This window comes from Arvicola amphibius, chromosome 6, assembly GCF_903992535.2.
Source record: "Arvicola amphibius chromosome 6, mArvAmp1.2, whole genome shotgun sequence".
Lineage (NCBI taxonomy): Eukaryota > Metazoa > Chordata > Mammalia > Rodentia > Cricetidae > Arvicola > Arvicola amphibius.
This window is the reverse complement of record NC_052052.2, coordinates 115,388,215-115,408,596: the sequence shown is the minus strand read 5'-3', so window position 1 is coordinate 115,408,596 and position 20,382 is coordinate 115,388,215. Positions and strand designations below refer to the sequence as shown.

At 41.0% G+C, this 20,382-nt stretch overlaps 1 protein-coding gene across 1 annotated transcript in view; it reads left to right on the top strand.

Moving 5' to 3' along the window:
* Window positions 1-20,382, top strand: part of Ryr2 (ryanodine receptor 2) — a 387,717-nt gene that overhangs the window by 39,260 nt on the left and 328,075 nt on the right. Inside the window, exons 4-5 of the mRNA XM_038334286.1 lie at window positions 7,193-7,213; window positions 18,928-18,942. Coding sequence (XP_038190214.1) covers window positions 7,193-7,213; window positions 18,928-18,942 — 36 coding nt within the window. The remainder of the gene's footprint in view (window positions 1-7,192; window positions 7,214-18,927; window positions 18,943-20,382) is intronic.

Sequence of the window (20,382 nt, the reverse complement as noted above, 5' to 3'; positions counted from 1 at the left end):
CTCTTATACACCCTCTTGAGAGGCTGTGTTCTGTTTACATCTATCTGGTTTCTGGAGCATCCCTCTTAAGTAAAGCTAAAGACGACCACTTCAGGGAAGAGCCCAGGATACCGATAGCTTTGAAATTTTCCTAATGGATGTATCATTCACTGTTTTATCTAAAGGCCGTGTATATGAACACATTTCTTTCCTTCATACACAGAAATGAAATTTTAATTTTAAATAAATGGGATTATAATTTTCTAAAGGGACTGTGGAAGTCTGGGCCTCCAGCTGCACACATTTGCTGAAGCTCACCTCCGTTGCTGTCATGTATAGACAGTGGAAGTCTAGGCTTGTGCATCCTTTGCTTGTAGATATTTCTTTTTCCTTTCTATTCAGGAGCAAAGGCTACATGAGTCTGCATTTGACTGACATGGTTCACAGACTCCAGCATCAAACTCAATAAGGAGGTCAATTTAATCAGTGTGTAATTTAATTACAGTGGCAGAGTTATAGACTGTTTTAGATTATGAATCCTGAATGTATAGATTATTGGATTTGATTAGAATCATTCAATTTGAACATTTTTCTTAGATTTTTTGTGTGTTTACAATATAAAAGTATTTTTCACATGTACCTATTTCCCAGCAAATGAACAGTAGGGAAAATTATTCACCTCTGCATACCATTTCTTTACTGTATATAGAGCTGGAGTTTAAGAATGTTTTTTTTGTGTGTGTGTGTGAAGTCTAGGGATATTCATTGTGGACCTAGAGTTTCTTTAAGATTAGTATCTAGGATTTTTCTCCTAATGGTGAAGTAATAGACCCACCATTATCCATGGCAGATGATTATCTTCCTTGTGTTGGTTATCAATTCTTTTGAAACACATCACAAGTTTGTACATAGTTCCAGGCTTGAGGCTCAAAGTTAAGCCTTGTACCATACAAGTATGGCTACTATTGTCCCTCTGGTTGACAACGATTTTACAATATAGAAATGTATCACCATTCAGTGAGGTCTGTCCTAAGTGTTTGCATTTTTCCCTCCACACGTTGTTCATGTTCTTGTTTTTTTTATTGTCTCAAATGAGATTCCTCATGGCATTTAATTGTGCTTAGTAATTCTGATGAACTGCCCACCGAGCAGCCAGCTGCCTGTTATTAACTTAGGGACCCATCATTTGAATTTGCTAACATGACAGCTTATGCAAGAACCACGTTGCCATTCTTTCTGCTTTGTGAGAGAAAGCGTTGGTAATTTTGAGCTTTGTGGTGCATATTTTCCTAAATTTGGACAAATTCAGGAATCATTTAAGTGACAATAAAGTCATGATCCTGCCTCTATACAAGGAATAATTGAGGAGACCTTAATTTTCTATGGCCTGGTGTAGCTGCTAGAGAGGGAAAAAAAAGAAGAAAGTTGCCGAATAAAAATTTGGAGGACTTTTTGCTGAATTAGGTCACATGTGAGGGTCTGGGATTCCTGAGGTGACTGGAGTCATGACTGACAGATCTGACAGAATGGAAACATGTGGGTCATTTAATACAAAGCAGTATAAAGAGAAAAGTTGGGCTAATTATATAATTCAGCAAATTACTGGACTTGCTTTTGTGGCCTCATTTGCTTAATTAAATTTATGGTAAATTTTTTTCCCTCAAAATGACAGTAGAGAGAGTTTTGCAGTCTCATGCGGTTTAAAAATACACACCATTGCCACTATTCTCCCAGGCAGATATGGCTTAGTACTTAAAATCTCTCTTATAAGAACGCTGTGTCCATGTGTCCTCATTTATTGCTTTGCATTTCCCATTTTGAAATTTCTTGACCTGTTCCTGGAAACACCTCAGAGACCTCAGTCTGAGGTCTAAGGAATCTCTATTCTGATATTTGAAAATATGTATTAGGGGGCTAGAGATGGCTCAGCAGTTAAGAGCACTAGTTGATCTTGTGGAGAATCTAGGTTTGGTTCTTATCACCCACATGGTGATTTAGCGATTATCTATAACTCCAGTTCCTGGGGATACATCCCCTCCCCTTCTGGTGTATGTGGGTGTCAGCCACACATACATGCAGACAAAATATCCATACACATAAAAGTAAATACATTTTTAAACAAGAAAATATGTACTAATACAAGAAAAAAGTATGTGGGGAGATGTCTTAGCCCTTACGAGTGTGGCCCTAGTCTTCCAGAGGACCCCAGTATGGTTCCCAGCATCTATACCTTGTAGTTCATAGCTCAGGAGATATGACTCTGCCTTTGACCTTGCTGGGCATCTGAACCCATAAGCACAGACCCCACACACACACACACATACACACACACACACACACACACACACACACACACACAGAGAGAGAGAGAGAGAGAGAGAGAGAGAGAGAGAGAGAGAGAGGAGAGTTTTTTAAAAGATGAATGTATAAGGAGAACTGAAGTGTCCTTGGTGACTTGTGTCCAGTAGTTAAGGAAATCACACCAGAAAGCCTGCTCTTGTGCCTTTCACACAGATTCACAGTAAAAATTAGCATCTTCCCTGTCGGAGGACAAACTCACATGTTAGGTACTAAAGTTCCAGTACAACTATGTTAACTATGCGAATTTCTTTTAGTTCTGTGTTGATTGGCAGTTTGGTCCCTTAATAGATATTAGGTATCATGGAGACCACATATAATCCATAGCAAGTTTGCGGGGGAAAGAAACTTAAAAACCCAGGCAATGTTTGTTTTACATGTTTTCTCATTTGAGTCAGGCAGTGCATGAACATTTGGAGAGGAATAAAAAATAAGTAATTTTGTTTCCAAAGAGCAGTTGACCAGTATTGTAACTCTTGGGATGAAAATTTTAAAAGCCTTAAAGCTAGGAACATTTAAAAATGACTAATTTAGAATTCATTAACTCTAATAAGAGGTATTAAGTTATATAAGGAATATGTTTCAGATACAGTGGAAATTTCCAAGGTAGTTAGAGATGTGGAACCAGAATTCCAGCACAAAAGAAGTACACTGAGGTATGCCGAACAGTTTCAGAAACTTGGCATTTAAAATATCTGTGCTACGGGGGCTGGAGAGATGGCTCAGTGGGTAAGAGCTGTGGCTGCTCTTGCAGAGGATCTAGGTTTAGTTCCCAGCACTTGTGTTGCAGCACACAAAGGGGATCTGATACAGGCACCTGCACGTATGTGGTGCACATAAACTCATACATGCCCCCCACATACACATAAATAAAAATTACACAATAAAATAACACAAAAATGGGAAGATATAAAACTGCTCTTTCTGAAACGCGCTAATGTTACTAATTTGTACTAGAGTATTAAATATCATCAATGCCTAAGTAATCTTTATCATGGAAAAGACTGGTGTACTAGGCAGCCTTCAGGGAAATGAAACCAAAATAGTTGATTAACATACAGAAGAAGAATGAAGAGAAGAGGAATAAGAACATAATGGGATTAAATCTGTTCTGAACTTAGATTATGGTGATGTCTTTCTGCTCTCTGAATATGGTAAAAAAATTTTGCTAATTGTGTGCTTTGATAGGCAGAATCATGAAAGGAAATTTATTTCAATCTCTTTCCTTCCTCACACTTTCTTCCTTTTTCCTCTCATTGCCTTCCTTCTCCCTCCCATCTCCTCTCCCCTCCCCTTACCTTCTCCTTCCCTATTTTCCCTTCCCTTCTCTAGGGGGGTACAGGTTGTGGGGGTGCATGAATCAAGCTAAGGACTGTGTACATATTAGGCAGGCCCCTGACTCTGAGCTGAGCTATAACCCTGTAAGTTACTTTCAGTAACACTTTAGAAAGACTACAGAATACAAGTACAACAATAAATATATTGCAGTAATAAAGCTAAGTATAAATGAATAGAATATTATGGTGAAAATTCATGAATAAGGTAGGGGCTGAACATGCAGGAGGCCCCTGTCCTACTTTTTCTGTTACTTGATTAATAGTCATGTGCTGTTTATCACATTATAGGAAAAATCAAAGCAGTAGTCTGACAATATGTGTGTATCTATAGCTGCGGTAGTGAAGTTACTGTCTGAATAGGAAGAGGGCAGAATCAGTATGGAAATGAAGATGGACATTTTGTTATGAGGATACAGCCAATTTGTAAGACAAATATAGTAATTGTAAATTTATATGAGTCTGATGATAGAGTTTTCACATTTAGTAAGTCAATCTAGGCACAGTGATAAGGGACACCCATTGGTGTGAGACTATAGCTGTCATAGTAACTTACTGTACGGTACACTGGGAAGTCAGTCAAAAGGGTGTAGAAGATGGGTCCCATTTCAGGCCACTCCCCGAGACTCACCTCTTCCCAGCAACCTTTTACACTTGGTGGGGAGAGGGCCTGTCACTCTTGTGACTTTATGAGCTTTGCAAATGTCACCAGCTTTCTGAGTCTTTAGAATCTCATCCTTCTTTTGAGAAGGGGGTGTTTGAAGAGGAGGAAGAACTACACAACCCCATCTCAAACAAAATGGCAGAGACGATTTCAAGAAGAACAGCAACAGTGTAAGGGCATGGAATTTCCTTACCTTTGTGCATTAACCTGTCATTAAAACATGAATATAAAATATAGGTGGTATATGAGTTACCTGTTTTTCATTTAGTGATACAATTTCAGCATGAGTTATTTTTGTATTGGACTGTTGTGTCCTCTGCTAAATCAAGCTAGCATTTTCATGGCTATTTCTCTTAAGAGAATTTTTTTGTTTTGTTTAAAAATGAAGTTGCTCTTTTCGTGTTCCTATGATAAAACATTTGATATAATCTGCTCTTGAGATACAAGAGATCTTGTCTTTAAAAAGTCATATAGTAAGTTCTTAGAAAAATGTTGATTTTTCTCTCCCATTTTTATGAATTTGGCAGTTGCTTAGCTTCTAAAATTGATCAAGTTTTTGGAGATTTTTCTTTTGTGTGTGTAAATTTTTTGATTAGCCCCATGAAAATTTATTTCCTCCTCACTATTTGCAGGATTTGCAAAAAGTGATCCATGTTGACTTTGACAGGAGCCGTGTCATGAAATCACTGCCTGACATATGTGTAGTTCCAGCCCTGTGGTCCTTGTCTTGTGTGTCTAGCCGGCCATTCACTGCCTAGCTCTTGCTGTCGCGAAGCCTCTCTGGTTATCTGGGGAGAGGGGAGTTCGTGTTGTTCTATCAACTACCGCTACTGTGTAATCACTAAAACCCCTATAGCTGATAACGTTAACTCTAGCTTGATTCCCAAGTCTGTCTTCTGGTAAATCCTACAGTGTATGTCTTTGCTCTGGTGTGTACAAGCCTGTGTAGTGTGTGAATGTCTAGCATTTAAATGTGAACATGATGGTAGCGTATATTTTGATAGTTACTTCTATTATTAAAATACATCATTAAAAATTTCCTGGTAAATATGGAAGAGAAATAATATATTTTTTTTCTTGCAAGAATACAAGTATAAGATTTGTCCATTTTGGAGCAGAATGGTCTATGACAACTGAACTATATTTTTCTTTCATTGTTAGCTTACAAAGAATTGGGTTTCTTTATGACAGTTTTCAAACAAAATTTGCTCATTATTTTTCTCTCCCTTTCCCAGCCCCCCTCGCTGCGCCCTTCCATCCCTAGGAACCCCTTTCCACTTCTGTGTCGCATTGGATTTTTCCCCTCTCCCCACTTTGCTTCCATTTACTTTAAAGAAACGGATTCACTTTTTTAATGGTCTAATGTTTAAAATGAACACTTGGAAGTGCATGGAGGCAGACATACCCAGGGAGCGCCAGGCCTTCCCGTTCAGCTCAGCAAGAGTTTCCTTCTCTAATAACAAAAGAAAGTATAAGGAGTGAGTTGTCTTAGAACAGGAACTGCTGGGACTAAACACATCCCTCAGTCAGCCAGGATGCTCTGCTCTAAAAGAATCTTTGGAATTTCCATAAGGGCTTTGTTTAGGTCTCTCTCTCTCTCTCTCTCTCTCTCTCTCTCTCTCTCTCTCTCTCTCTCTGTCTGTCTCTGTCTCTCTCTCTCTCTCTCTCTCTCTCTCTCTCTCTTTCTTTCTCTCTCTCTCTCTCTCTCTCTCTCTCTCTCTCTCTCTCTCTCACACACACACACACACACACAGCAGGATCTCCTTATATAGCTCTGACTGGCCTAGGATTCACTATGGAGACCAAACTGGCCTAGAACTCACTGAGATTGGCCTGCCTCTGGCTCCTGAGTACTGGGATTAAAGGTCTATGCCACCATACTCAGTTTTAAAATTATTTTATATCATTTAACAAAAGTTGCTTAAACGGCATTGATATACTTAACAGTAGCCTGGATTTCCCCTTAAACAGCTTTAGCTTTATTATCTGGTTAATGAAATTTTCTAAGGAGAAAAGAAATCTAAATTTATACATGAACAGTATGACATAAACGTCGATTCTCACAGGACATGAATCGTGTATTCGATTCTATTCCATTCCATTTTATTCTGTCCTATTCTAGGGGTGAGTAGTAGAGATTTGCTTTTAGAATTGAGCGTGTTTCCACCCCCCAATGATGAAATCCAGGAACATTCTAAAAGGCGTTCTTGTTGACATTTTTGTGATTTTTTGTTTTCGTTCTTCTTACACTGTGGGTGTAATACTCACGTCACTTGGTTTTTAGAGAGTCACACTGTGATTAGAGTACCTTGAATTTCACTAATAAAAACAATTTAAGTTAATCTGAATGTCATATCATATCAGAATTGTTTGACAAAAGCATGCTTCTTTTTATTGTGGAACTTTATGTAATGCTCTAAAGAATGAGGTAAGAGAAAATTTTTTGCTTTTAATGTTTGAAGGGAAGTTACTGTGTGGCATCGTGTATCCAGATTGTCCTTGTCCTTTATAATTAAGTGGAGCTTGCGGGGAGGGGGAGGGGTCCTTGATATCAAGATGAAAGATTGTGCTTGAGAATTCCATCACAGCTCAACCCACCCTTTGAGTGCATTGGGCTGTCTTGTGGACCTTTAGCAGGTTACCAGTATATGGGCTTGCTTTGCTAACTGAGATTGAGTTGGTTTATTGAGATGACTTGCTAATGGTAAGTTTGAACACTACCAAGCATTCTTTAAAACGGGAAGTAGATTTTTGGGCCAGGGGTCACATTTCAGTTGACTTAGACAACCATCGGAAGCATTGTTAGGAGTTTTTGTTTTGCTTTGTTTTTAATTGTTTTGGCTTTTTCTTTCCACAGCAGGTTGATGTGGAAAAATGGGTATGTGTTTCCCTGCCTTTCCAAAGGACTTGTGATTGAAAAGCGCATGCTCGCTGCTGCCTCTGAGCTTTTTAATTTTGCTTCCTAGCACAGCTTCTTTTAGTGTTTGAACTAACTGCTCGGCTGTAAAGAGTACACTTTTCAGGTCACCAGTTAGAACCTCTTGTGTCTCTGAGTTACTGTCACCTGCAGCGGGCTCCATCAAAGGACTCTGCACTCCCAACCAGATCATTTTATGCAATTGGTTTAATTATACAAATGTTGACGTGTCTCTGGCCATAGGAAGGGTTTTGTTACTACTATTCAATGTTTTGTTAAACAGAAGTGAATGTTGTATCTCAAAAATGCTGCAATGCAGTCTCAATATTGTTCCATGTGTTACAGAGAAAAATGCAAGGCTTTTTCTGTATGGGGCAGTCTTGAAAAGTGAAGGCGAAAAGCAAATGCCACACAAAGAGTAGTTACAGGTGACTGCAGGCAGTCTGAAAGCCATCCGGTTGGCAGTCTGTGTCGTGGTCCAATGGCATTGTTACTCTGTTTCTTCATCTGTTAAGAAAAATGACGAGGAATGAAAAGAGAGACAGAGGAAATAGGGATGCATGAGAGGGAGGAAAATAAGAAATGGGTGGGTGGGGGATAAATTTAGTATCAATGCCCTTCTGCTAATACTCCACAGTTGGAGTGGAGGTCAGTCACAGCAGCGTTTACATCCCCACTCAGCTTGTCCCCAAAGTACAAAGCAACAACCGTTTTCCTTAGCATTTGGCTTTGTTTTTCACTTCACAGGAAGAGTCTCCTGAGATAGACTGAAATGGCTATTTAATTTTACCATTGTCATCTATCCTTATTTGGGCCTGGTTCTCTTCATTTTTTGTCTTGGGGCCTGGTTCTCTCCATCACTGTCTTAGAACCTGATTCTTTCACTACAATGTTTGGAGTTTCCCCACCTCCCCATACCATCCAGGAGGCTTTCAAAGTGATACCCGAACAACTACATTTCCTGGTGGATGTCTGTATTTCTTTCTCCCTTTGATCCTCATTTAGCCCTTTGTATCCAAGCAAGTTCAATTGATGGAACTGTTTCCATGAGGACGACATCCATGCTAGTCTTTGAGAGCTTCCATATCATCCTAGGACAAACTACTCTGTCTCGTCTCGCTATTTTAATTTTTTTAATTTTTTTTAATTTTTCGAGACAGGGTTTCCCTGTAGTTTCTAGAGCCTGTCCTGGAACTAGCTCTTGTAGATCAGGCTGGCCTCGAACTTAGAGATCCGCCTGCCTCTGCTCCCCGAGTGCTGGGATTAAAGGCGTGCGCCACCACTGCCCGGCTTCACTATTTTATTTTTTGAACTTGAAATTGTACTCCTTCAAGAGTTAAAATTCTGATCCCTGCTCAAACATTTCCTGATGGGCTCTGGGCTCTTGTTTTTCTAAGCAGGGCCCTGGTACCTCCTTGGTTAAGCCCTACTCATTTGCTAGCATCTTAAAAACACTTCTCTCTTTCTCTGTGTGTCTGTACCCTTATTTTCCCCTGCAGCATTTCTGTGCTGTGTCCAGACTGGCACTCTCTTCAATATCCCTTCAACCCACTTTTAATTCTTTCGAAAATCAACTATGTAAAATGTTTAGTGAGACATATGAGTAAATGAAGCCACCCATCCGCTGTTATTTGAAAGCATTTGCAGTCCCCTCTGTGTGCTTGGCTTGTTTGCTTCAGTCCGCCTGACCAGTTCACATGCTCCTCTCTTTCCACAGCGATTTCTCATTTTAAATTTGGCTTTCTGGTGTGACTTTTATGTTAGAAATTGCTTGTTAGTTGTAAGGAGGTCATGGAAACACCATTGAACTGAACAAAACGGGCTTTGTTTGGCCGCTGGCCAGTCTGGTAGGCTCTTCTTGTTCCTGAATGTTAGTGTTCTGTCAAGAGCTGCTGAGATGTGCATTCATTTGGAATCCATGTAACGAGCAGTCTCTGTGGAGTCCGTGTACTTCAGACTGATGAACACTTTCTCTGACCTCTTTCTGTATAACTCATATCTCACTCATTGGCCATTTGAACTTCGAAATTCTACTGTGACGTACATACTAGAAGGACGGTTGGGAATAACTGGTATTGTGTGACCCTGTCCCTGGGGAGAAGTGAGCGAATGTCTGTTCACCCCTAGCGGAGAACTGATGACAGACTGAAGAGTGGATACTATCAAAGCCCCACTTGGTGAGCTAGGGAGCTTCGTTGGATTACTTAGAGGAGCAGAAATGACTCAAAGATAGACATATCATCAAAAGTCCACCCCTGCGTGGGTGACAAGCTCACAAAAGCTGCAAAGCCAGATATCTTAGTTTAGGTTTCTATTGCTGTGAATAGACACCATGGCCATGGCAACTCTTATAAAAAGAAGACATTTAATTGGGGATAGCCTACAGTTTCAGAGGTTCAGTCCATTATCGTTGTGGTGGGAAGCATTGGCAGCGTGCAGGCAGACATCATACTGGAGAGGTAGCTGAGAGTTCTGCATCTGAATCTGCAGGCAGCAGGAAGTAAACTGTGAGCCACTAGGCCTGGCTTGAGCTTCTGAGACCTCAAGGCATGCCCCAGTGACACACTTCCTCCAATAAAGCCACACCTACTCCAACAAGGCCACAGCTCTTACTAATGCTGTTCTCTCTGGGCCTGCGGGACCATTCTTATTCAAACCACCACACCAGAGGGCAGCACATAGCTTGCTGCTCTTTAGGTTAGTGAGTCTTTTCCAGGCAGCTCAGCTGATCTGAGAATGAGCCTCAGCAGGCCTTACTGCTTTTATAAGCATTGGCAGGGAGGGACCAAAGGAATCTGGTCAGTTTCAGGAACTTCTTGAAGGCTTTGAATTATTTACTTCTAGAAGTTCTAAGGAGCTTCTCTGCAGGAGGTAATGTTTTACCTCCCTGTAGAAAATTCTGCCTTTTAATCAGCTTCCCTGCAGGATGGGATCTTGCTCCACAGCACACTAGGTTCTGCTCACATTGCTCTGTGGGTGTGTTCTTCTATGTCGCTTGTGTCCAACTAAAGTAGCCTTACTCAGCAATACAGCATGCCATGGTCATCTCCCTCACACCAGTCTCATCATGATGTCCTATTGGGTCAAACCTCTGGGTCTCTGAAGTGTTGCTTAGGGAGCCCAAGCCACTGTGGCCATATCCCCGAGGTAATGGGTATGGAAAGCAGCTTCTGCTGTGTCCGGCCAGTGTTTCAGGCTCCTCTTCTGAGTCTTTTCCATGTGTGGTTTGATGAGGAGACCCCACGGTTGACTGGAAGGCATCTGATTCCAGAGTCCTTTCATTTATCAGGGCCTTTATGGGTATCTTCAGGGAGCTGCCATCATGGCTGTTTCTGACCTGTGATTCTCTTCTGCAGCCTGATGCTTCTAATCTGTTTTGTTTGGGTATTAACCTTCTTTGGTGTCTCCTAGAACAGCCCTAGGCTAGATCTCCCCAGGATGCCTAGGTTGTCTGTGTACAGTTTAGTTCCTTCCCAGATGCCATTCCTTTGGAGCTGGATGTATCCTTTTAGCCTTTGGATTTCAGCTGTCAAGTCTGCTGGCTTCCAGCTCCTGTAGACAGGGACAACAACCCTCATGAGTTTTGTGGTGAGGGCAAACTTGGGAAGGAATGCAAGACTCCCAGCCTAACAGCCCCTTTCTTGGGGAAGCCAGCTTCTTGCTCTATTGCCTATTGGCAGTCAGCTGAGTGAGTAGTCAGCTGGTGGAAGTAGATGGACTCTCACCCTGCTCCTTCCGCAGCGGGCTAGGTGGTGGTCCACTGTGTGTCAGGCACCATTGCTCCTTTCTGACATGGGTGCCTCATATTCACATCAACTTCTTTATTCTCTATTCCTTTCTCCCTTCCTTTCTCTCCCTTCTCCACTCTCTCCCTTCTCTTCTCTTTCCTTCCCTCTTCCTTCCTTTTCCTCTCGTCTCCTCTCTTTTCTCCCTCCCTTCCTCTTGCCCATGCCTCTCTTCTTCACTTCTGTCCTCTGTCCATTTCTTCTTCCTCCTCTTTCTTTTTCCTCTTCTCCTGTCTCTGTCTTCCTTGATTTTCTTCTTGTTCTTCCTTCATTCATTCTTTTTTCTCTCTTTCTCCCTTCCTTCCTCAACTTCTTTTTCCCTTTTACTAATGTCATTTTGGAGCATCTCTGTACTTGTTTAAACTTACATCCATTGAGTTATAAAATGTAACTCTTCACACTTAAAAGAAAAGGCTATTTCTGAGTCTTGATTTAAAGAATATTTAACTATTGTTTTCATCCACCCCATCCTGCCCTGACCTTATCTTAATCTTTAGTTTAGTTAGTGTTAGTTTCCAACATGAGAATTTCAGTTTGTGGGAGGAGATAAGAAGAGAAAGAAACTTATTGAAATTGTCGCATATGATATATTATTTGTAAATCAAGTGATTATTTCCACTTATATTTTAAAAATTCATAATGTTTCTATCGATATTAAAATATATAATAATTTAAAATGCTTCCTAACTTCAAAAAATAATGCATTGTACACCCAGCTGTCATATGAGGCTATGTGGAAAAACATTATCAGGGTTCATTCATACTCAAAATGTATAAAGCATTCAGTCTCTTGAGTAGATGATTACTGGTTTTTTGGTGGCAGTCTTAGTGTATAGGCCAGGCTTCATATGTCTTCAGTCATTTTGATACAAGTGTCACTGTAGTGTTCTGTGTCAAGAGGATTCTCTTTTGAGACAAGCTGGAAAAAGAAGAAAGCTCCAGGTAGCTATTGGTGTCTTATTTCAGGCGTTCCTGAGTTCTGTAATGCACACACGCCACTGAGATAGAATGCTAGGACATACTCTAGCTTACCAGCACCATTTATTGTAGATGAAAGTTTCTGTCCCGCCTGGTCCCACAGCTGTTCAGTCCCAGAGAAACACACAGAGGCTTATATTAATTATAAACTGTTGGGCCTTTTAGCTTGGCTAGTTCAGTTGGTAGAGCATGAGACTCTTAATCGCAGGGTTGTGGGTTCAAGTCCCATGTTGAGTGCCATTTTAATTTCCTTCTGAAGCAGAACTAGATAATTATGAAAACATATATCTGTCACATTTATTACACTCAGAAAACCAGGTCATTTAATAATGTCTGTACTTAGTGGTTGATAGGTTGGAAAAGATAACAGTTGACACACATCTGCTCTCAATTATGCCATGTTCATTTTAAGCATAACCACACGTGTTCAATACGTGACAGAATGCAGGCAGCACGAGTGACGCAGGAGTGTGACTGTTGGAGGTATCCTGTGTGTAACGAAGGCTGGGCCCTTTTCTGATACTCTCTAGATCTACATTTACCATGCCTTCTCAACGTATTAGGTATTTTCAGTAGGAAAGCCTTAGAAAGTTAGCCATGCATACAGAGTGTGTTCATCATAAAAGTAGTAGTTGACATTTCCCACAAATAATACATCTACATGTGTTATTCTATAGCATATAAGGGGTAAGTGTTGAGTTTGGGATTATTCGTGTTAGACTATGTTTATCCACTAAAATTTATTGTGAGCATCCTTAATGCACCAAATCTTTGATGGTTAAGAAACTTCTTTTTCTCAACATAGTGAAGCTGCTTCACTCATAAGAGAGCGAGGAGAGGTGGCAGGTGGAACATGGTGGGAAACCCTTGCATCTTAGCACATGGAGAGACAGGATATAACAAAGGGCTGACTATCAATGAGCATCTTCTGTGTGGAGCAGGGTGTTTTAGTTTCTTAAAGGGGAACCAAGACTAGACCTGCTCCTGAACCTTCACCTCCCTGCTCCCTCCAAGTCTTGCATTCAGATCCTTGGAATGATAAGCCTTCTGAGTGCATGTTCCTTGGCTGCCAGTTCTGTCTAGACAGTCTTTAGGGGGCATCTTTCAGTAAAGATTCACTTAAAAGATTGTAAGAGAGATTCTTAGACAGAAGAAATAACTTTAAAAACCATTTATTCATTCATTCATTCATTTTGTGTGTGTGTGTGTGTGTGTGTGTGTGTGTGTGTTGTGGGGTGAATGTACCACAGTGCATAAGTGGAAGTTAATTGGTGGGAACTGGTTCTCTCCTTTTACCATGTAAGTCCCAAAAATCAAACTTAATTCTGCATGATGCCTTCCTCTTTAGGGTGAAGGAATGGGTTCCTTTTCTTTGTCAGTTAAGGAATTAAGGGGCATGATAGAAATGCTACTGGGAATCTCGGAGAGTTCAAGTGGGGTCACCAATGATACCAAGCAAATTAGGGTCCCTTCTGGGGAGTTCTTAGGCTCACCAACAAAAAATATTAAGAGTAATACCATGTAGACGTTTAAGGATATTTCATCAGAGTTTAAGAGAATTCTCCCAGGCAAGCTCACTTGTGACTCTGAAGATGAGTAAAGAGTTAAGTGGAGAACATGAGCTAAGGTGGAGGTCACTCACAGAGTAAGGAGGGGAGCTTTACAGAAATAGTAAGGAAGTTGAGAACATTAGAAAGTTAAAAGAAGATATGATGCAGGCAAACTGTAAATCTCGAAACTGACCCAGAAGAGGGGAATGGAGACAAAGGGTAAAAGCCCCATTGATTGAGATATGCTGGTGTGGAGGTCAACACATGCAAGTGAGGGGGGTTTTAGAGAGGAAGGAAACTCAAGTAAGTAAGAGGAAAGCTCACGTAGGTGCTGTCCAGCCTCAGAAAAAGAAGAGAGGAAAAGGACTAGCTATACTTCTCTGAGCAGCCAGGACTTAGAAAGGCAGACAGACCCAGCCCCGCATGGTGGGGGCTGGTAGGAGTTGCAAAGGGGATAGGGCTCTGGGAAGGAAGAGTACGGTATCTGATGGAGAACTCAGCTTTCTAGGGGTGGCCCCTTGGGTAGGTTCTTGACCTGCTCAACGGAATTAACTCTTAAGGGAGGGGAGAAGGGCATGCTTCTACCTAGACATAGAATCCTTTCTTTCCTGTAACAGTCAGCTTGGTTGGTGGCAGGCACCCTTACGTGTGGAGATATCTCTCTGGCCCAGAGTTATTAATTTTAAAAAATCTGTTTGTATTAGTCAGGGTTCTCTAGAGTAACAGAACTTATAGAATGATTCTTTCTCTATATGTAATATACAAAGGAGATTTATTAGAATGACTTACAGCCTGGTTCAGATAATCCAGTAATGGCTGGCGGTGATAGGAAAGTCCCAGAATTCAGTAGTTTTTCAGTGCAAAAGGCTGAATGCCTCATCTGGCCTTTAGTATATTCTGGACTCACAAATAAGTAGGCTCTAGTGCCAGTGAAGAAATGGATTAGCTATCAAGGTGAGGACAGGCAGATCAAGAACAAAACTTCCTGCTTCCATGTCCTTATATAGGCTTCCCGCAGAAGGTCTGGTCCAGATTAGAGCTGGATTAAAGATCTTTTCCTATCCCTTCTAATAAAGCTGTAGTTCACCATCAAAAAAAGGGTGGCCTTTCCCATCTCTAAAGATCTGAATTAAAGGCCTGTCCTTCTATCTCAAAGATCCAGATTAGAAGTGGATCTTCTTGCTTCAAATTAAGCAAAAATCTCTTACAGAGGTGTCCTCCATTTTTGGATTTTAGTTCCAGACGTAGTCAAGCCAACAACCAAGAATATCATCATACTATTTTACATTTCTAAACTGAATAAAGACAGCAATGCTGAGCTACGAGCCCTCACAATGGTCAAAGCGTTCCCTGAGTGACTGTTTCTTGCTTTGTACTGGGAACAAGATTGAGCATAAATTTGTGTTCTTTTGATGTCCAGTGTTTGTTGTCAGTGTGAAGATTGATATTTTACTTGGTTTTCTCCTTGTCACCATTTGTGTTTCCCAAGAACAACTTCCTAAGGTCTTTCAGATCTATGGTGATGAGTGACCACAGGGGATTCTGTGGGGTTAAGCCAGTCATCTGTCTGGCGACGTCACCTCCACTAGCAATTTCTCTCACTGTTTTCATGTTAGTGAATGTGTGGGCAGTCATGCCTCCGCTCTTTCTCTTCACATCATCTGTGAAATCTGTAGCAACTGAACTAACCCTAGACAGCATGTGGCCACCTCATGCAGCTTTACCCCAGAAACCTAAAACTCCGTGTTTCTGTGCAAATCTGTCACCATCTGTCTTAGTTAAGATTACTATTGCTGTGATGAAACACCATGACCAAAAACAACTTTGGGAGGAAAGGGTTTATTTCACTCATAGCTCCATACAACAGTTCATCATCAAAAGCAGTGAGGGCAGGAACTCAAACAGGACAGGGTCCTGGAGGCAGGAGCTGATGCCGAGGCCGTGAAGGGCGCTGCTTACTGATTTGCTCCCACAGAAAAGCTTACTAAGCTTTGAACACTCAATGACTTTTCTAGCCCAAAGTTCTATGCCATCTAAGAACTTCTATCAGGATGGGAAGTGGGTCAGGACCTATGCAACATGGCCATGCTATAGTCAGCCTTATCATGGCCCCTTACTCTACTTTCTCTAGTGACATTGAAGCTAGTGCCCAGAGAAATTTGAATTCAGTTCAGTATATCTTTTATTATATTTATTTTAAGCATAAACATGGTATTCTCAGCATGGAGAGAGGATGTGCCTTTTAGTATCATTCTGCCTCAGTTGCCTTTCCCTGTGTCATTCACATTTTCACATTTTAGAATGGTTTTTCTTCATTGATTTTGTTATCTTTTTAAAAATCAGATCTAAGTAGTGTTAGATGGAGATCAAACTAACATAGCCATTCCTCTTGACTTAGTGCATTAGTTTCTTTTCTTTTTCCATGAGTGATCCCTTTAGAAAAATCTTCTATTGTTATCATTTTGTTAATAGTTGCAGCTTAAACCAAATTATCCAAGAGATTTGAAAAAAGAAGTTTTAATCTTGATATAAGCTTCAGTCAGTCTTTCGTGCTCTTGGTTGTCTCCGGAAAGCAGCGTGGCCTTCACAGGCGCTGTTCTTCCTCATCCCACAGGTGATGCTTTCAGCTTTGCTCAGCTGTTCTGTTCATTCTATCCCTTTGCACAGTCACGTCTCCCACTCCGTGTCTTACTCCCCCCGATGTCATCCACAACGAGTGTATGCTGAAGAGCCGGCTTAGCAACTCTGCCGAACACTTTGTAAAAAAAAAACCCACTACCATTGTAATGTAGTTAACTTAGGTGACTGGCCAAATCAAACAGAATTACTTTTTAAAGAAAAATTCCAAACCCCAGCTCAATTAAAAGCCACAGAAAGTATCTATCATAACTATGTACCATTGAAAAATGTTAGATATTTCTGGTTGTTTCTTCTAAGTATGACATCAAAATGATTTTTTCAACTTAGTTCTTGGGTCATATTTCCATTGACCTATTTTGAATTCTGTTGCTGTGATAAAATACTCTGACCAGAAGCAACTTGGGGCAGAAAGCTTCATTTTTCACAGTCCAACATTGAAGGAAGTCAGGGTAGAACCACGGAGGAAGGCTGCTTGTCAGCTCACTCTCTTATGCTTGGCTAGCTTTCTTACACAGCCCAGCCACCTACCTAGGGGATGATTCTCCCCGTGGTAGGATGGGCCCTCCTGCATCAATTAACCATCAAGACAGTACCTCACAGACATACCTAGAAGCCAGGCTGATCTAGGCAATCCCTCTACTGTGGCTTCTAATCTAAGAGAACTCTAGGCCGTGCCACATTAACAGTAAAGGTTAAAGACATCCAATATTGCCAAATATGAGGGCATGTAGTTTTTGTTTCTGTGTGGAAAGTACATTTTCTGCTGTCATTGACCATCAATATCAGTTAGATGTTCTTTTGTAGCTAACTTTGTGCATTTTCTAAGTGAAAAATAAAATTTCCTTCTGTTTTTATTGTTTGACATTTTCATACATTTATGCAGTGCACTGAAGTCCATTCTATCCTATTCCAGTACCTTTCTTCCCCACTGAGACCCTTTTCCTAAGAAGCTCACCACCCATTCTCATGTCCTCCTTTCGTCTGTGGTCCACGGAGTTTAACTGAAGTTCCTTGACTGAGCATGTGGGAAGTTATTTTTTTTTACTTTTGAATTTATTTTCTTGTTTTTACATCCTAACCAAAGCATCCCCTTCCTCCCATCCATCCACTCCTTCTCCACTGTTTCTTTTTAGATATAGGTGGGTACCTCCTGGATATCAAGCTGCACTGAGGCCAGGCACCCCCTTCTTCCAGCAAGGTTGAATGAAGTGATGTGGCAGGAGGAATGGGTCCCCAAATCAGGCAGTGTAGTCAGAGACTTCCCCCACCCCAACTCTTACTGCTGGGAGGTGCTGGGAGGTTATTTAACATGAAAAGGGCAACTTACCAGAGGTGACACCACTGAATAAAATGGCATCCTCCCCAACAGCCATAAACTGTTGATATTCCTTCAGAGAATCTTATGGGCCCCATGTTTTCCCACCCTCTCTACATTGAATTGTTGGTGGGCCCAACCTTGAGCAGGCATTTTGTGGACTTCCATGGCTGCAGTGTTTGTGAGTGTGATGGTCATAGCATGCCCAGAAGACATCTTTCTGACTCATAGGTCCCCACCTCCTAGCTCTTGACACAATCTCCATCCCATGTGCCACCATGTTTCCTGAGATTGGGGGGAGGGGGCGTTCATTTAGAGTTGAGCAAACAGCCATCACTTATTCTCACCACATTGGCCTATTATGGTTCTCTGTCTTACCTGCCTGCAGTAAGCTTCTGTAATGACGGCTAGGAGCATTGCTAATCTCATTGGTAAAGCACAGCTGGGCAAGAATGAAATTCATTACAGTTTTCCTCTTGACTGAAAATATTAAAAATGAGAAACATCATTTGCAATGGTATTTCCATTTATTTACATACATGTTTCTCTTTATGTGTGTCTCAGGGAAGCAGCTGTACTATCTACAAACATCTATGTTGAAAAATGTTCTCTGGATGATTGGCTTAAACCTAATGAGGATAGATCTATATTTTTTTCTTACTCTGTTTTATATTTGTACATAACAGTTTACTTCAGTCCTAAGTTGGGAAATCAAACATTTTCCCCCTTCTTGGATGTTTATCTTTTACTCTCCTGGAAACAAATCCAGGAAACTGGAGGGCATCCAGTACAAACAAGGAAAGATGCGTATGTTTTACAGAAGAGATAAGAGCTGTGTGAGAGAGGTGGCGCTGTGTTGAGAGAAAAGGAGAGATAGTTTGTCTGCCTCTCTTTGAAATGTACCTCTCACCATAGGCAGCATCCAAGGGACTGCTTCCCGTTCATGCATGAAGGATGTTGGACTCCATGGTTGAGACTCTCCTAACCTGTGGCTTCTTCCACCAGCTTTACTGAACTTAGTCAAGTTGCCTTGTATCACTGCACTTACGCCAAAAGAGATGGAATGAAGTTTTTGATTTAAGCATTTTCAGAGAATAAATGGTAGATTATACCTCCTCAATGCTTGGATGTTGGAAATTGAGCCGGGCATTTTTAAAGTAGTGTGGCATGTATTTACATAAAACAGCTGAACTAATGTAAAGATTTCCTTTCAAAAGACTTTGCTTGCTATAGCATTTTCCTAGCATGTAGTTGAGTATAAGTTCTGTTGCAACAGCAGTGCAAATTTTCTGTTTATCATTGACATAGTTCCACTTAGAACAATGGGGTCTTGATAAATAAGATAGTTTTAAGTTCTTGAAATGATTTGTATTTAATATTTTTTCTCTTTTCTTTATGTCTCCACAGAAGTTCATGATGAAGGTGAGGCCTTGATCTTCTGCTATATGTATGATAATTCCTGTCATTGTGGGTATATGTGATAACGCATGTGTCTGTGGGTATATGTCCTACTTAATAGTCTATATATAGTGTATATGTATGTATGTATGTGTGTGTATATATATATATATATATGTATTGGATTTTTGACTTTTTGAGATAGATTTTCTCTGTATAGACCTGGCTGTCCTGGAACTAAGTTTATAGACCATGCTGAACTCAAACTCAGAGGTTCACCTGCCTCTGCCTCCCAAAGGCTAAGATTATAGGCTGTGCCATCACTCCTGGCTATAATATTGCTTATGTATGATCATAGGCAATATCCCATAAATTTTAGAATGACTATATATAATATTTTATAAGTTTTAGGATTGTTATATGAATTTGCTTTATGTTCGCATAATGCTTTTCCTTTAAAAATTTTAAATGAAATCAAATATTTAACATTTAAATGTAAATTACTCACTTTGATTTAATAATTTAAATAGCTTTTGACATTTTTGGATTATATAGAACCAAATTAGGTTTAATTAGTCATCTTTAGGGATTTCTTCCATTAAAGTATTTTTTTATTAAAAAATTTCTACCTCCTCCCCACCTCCCATTTCCCTCCCCTCCCCCCACTTCCCTTCCCCTCTCTCTATAGTCCAAAGAGCAGTCAGGATTCCCTGCCCTGTTGGAAGTCCAAAGTCCTCCCCCCTCCATCCAAGTCTAGGAAGATAAGCATGCAAACAGGCTAGGCTCCCACAAAGCCAGTACATGCAGTAGAATCAAAACCCAGTGCCATTGTCCTTAGCTTCTCAGCAGCCCTCATTGTCTGCCATGTTCAGGGAGTCCGGTTTTATTCCATGCTTTTTTAGACCCAGTCCAGCTGGCTTTGGTGAGCTCCCATTAGATCAGCCCCACCATCTCAGTGGGTGGGTGCACCACTCGCGGTCCTGACTTCCTTGCTCATGTTCTCCCTCCTTCTGCTCCTCATTAGGACCTTGGGAGCTCAGTCCAGTGCTCGAATGTGGGTCTCTGTCTCTATCTCCATCCATCGCCAGATGAAGGTTCTATGGCGATATGCAAGATATTCATCAGTATGGCTATTGGATCGGGCCATTTCAGGTTCCCTCTCCTCAGCTGTCCAAAGAACTAGCTGGGGACATCTCCCTGGACACCTGGGAATCCCTCTAGAGTCAAGTTTCTTGCCAACCCTAAAATTAGGATATAAACTTCCCTGCTCCCATATCCACCCTTCCTTTATCCCAACCATCTCATTCCCCCAAGCTCTCCCCATCCTCCCCTTCTCACTTTTCTCTCCCCATCTCCCCTTACCCCAATCCCACCCCACCCCCAAGTTCCCAATTTTTGCCCGGCAATCTTGTCTACTTCCAATGTCCAGGAGGATAACTATATGTTTTTCTTTGGATTCACCTT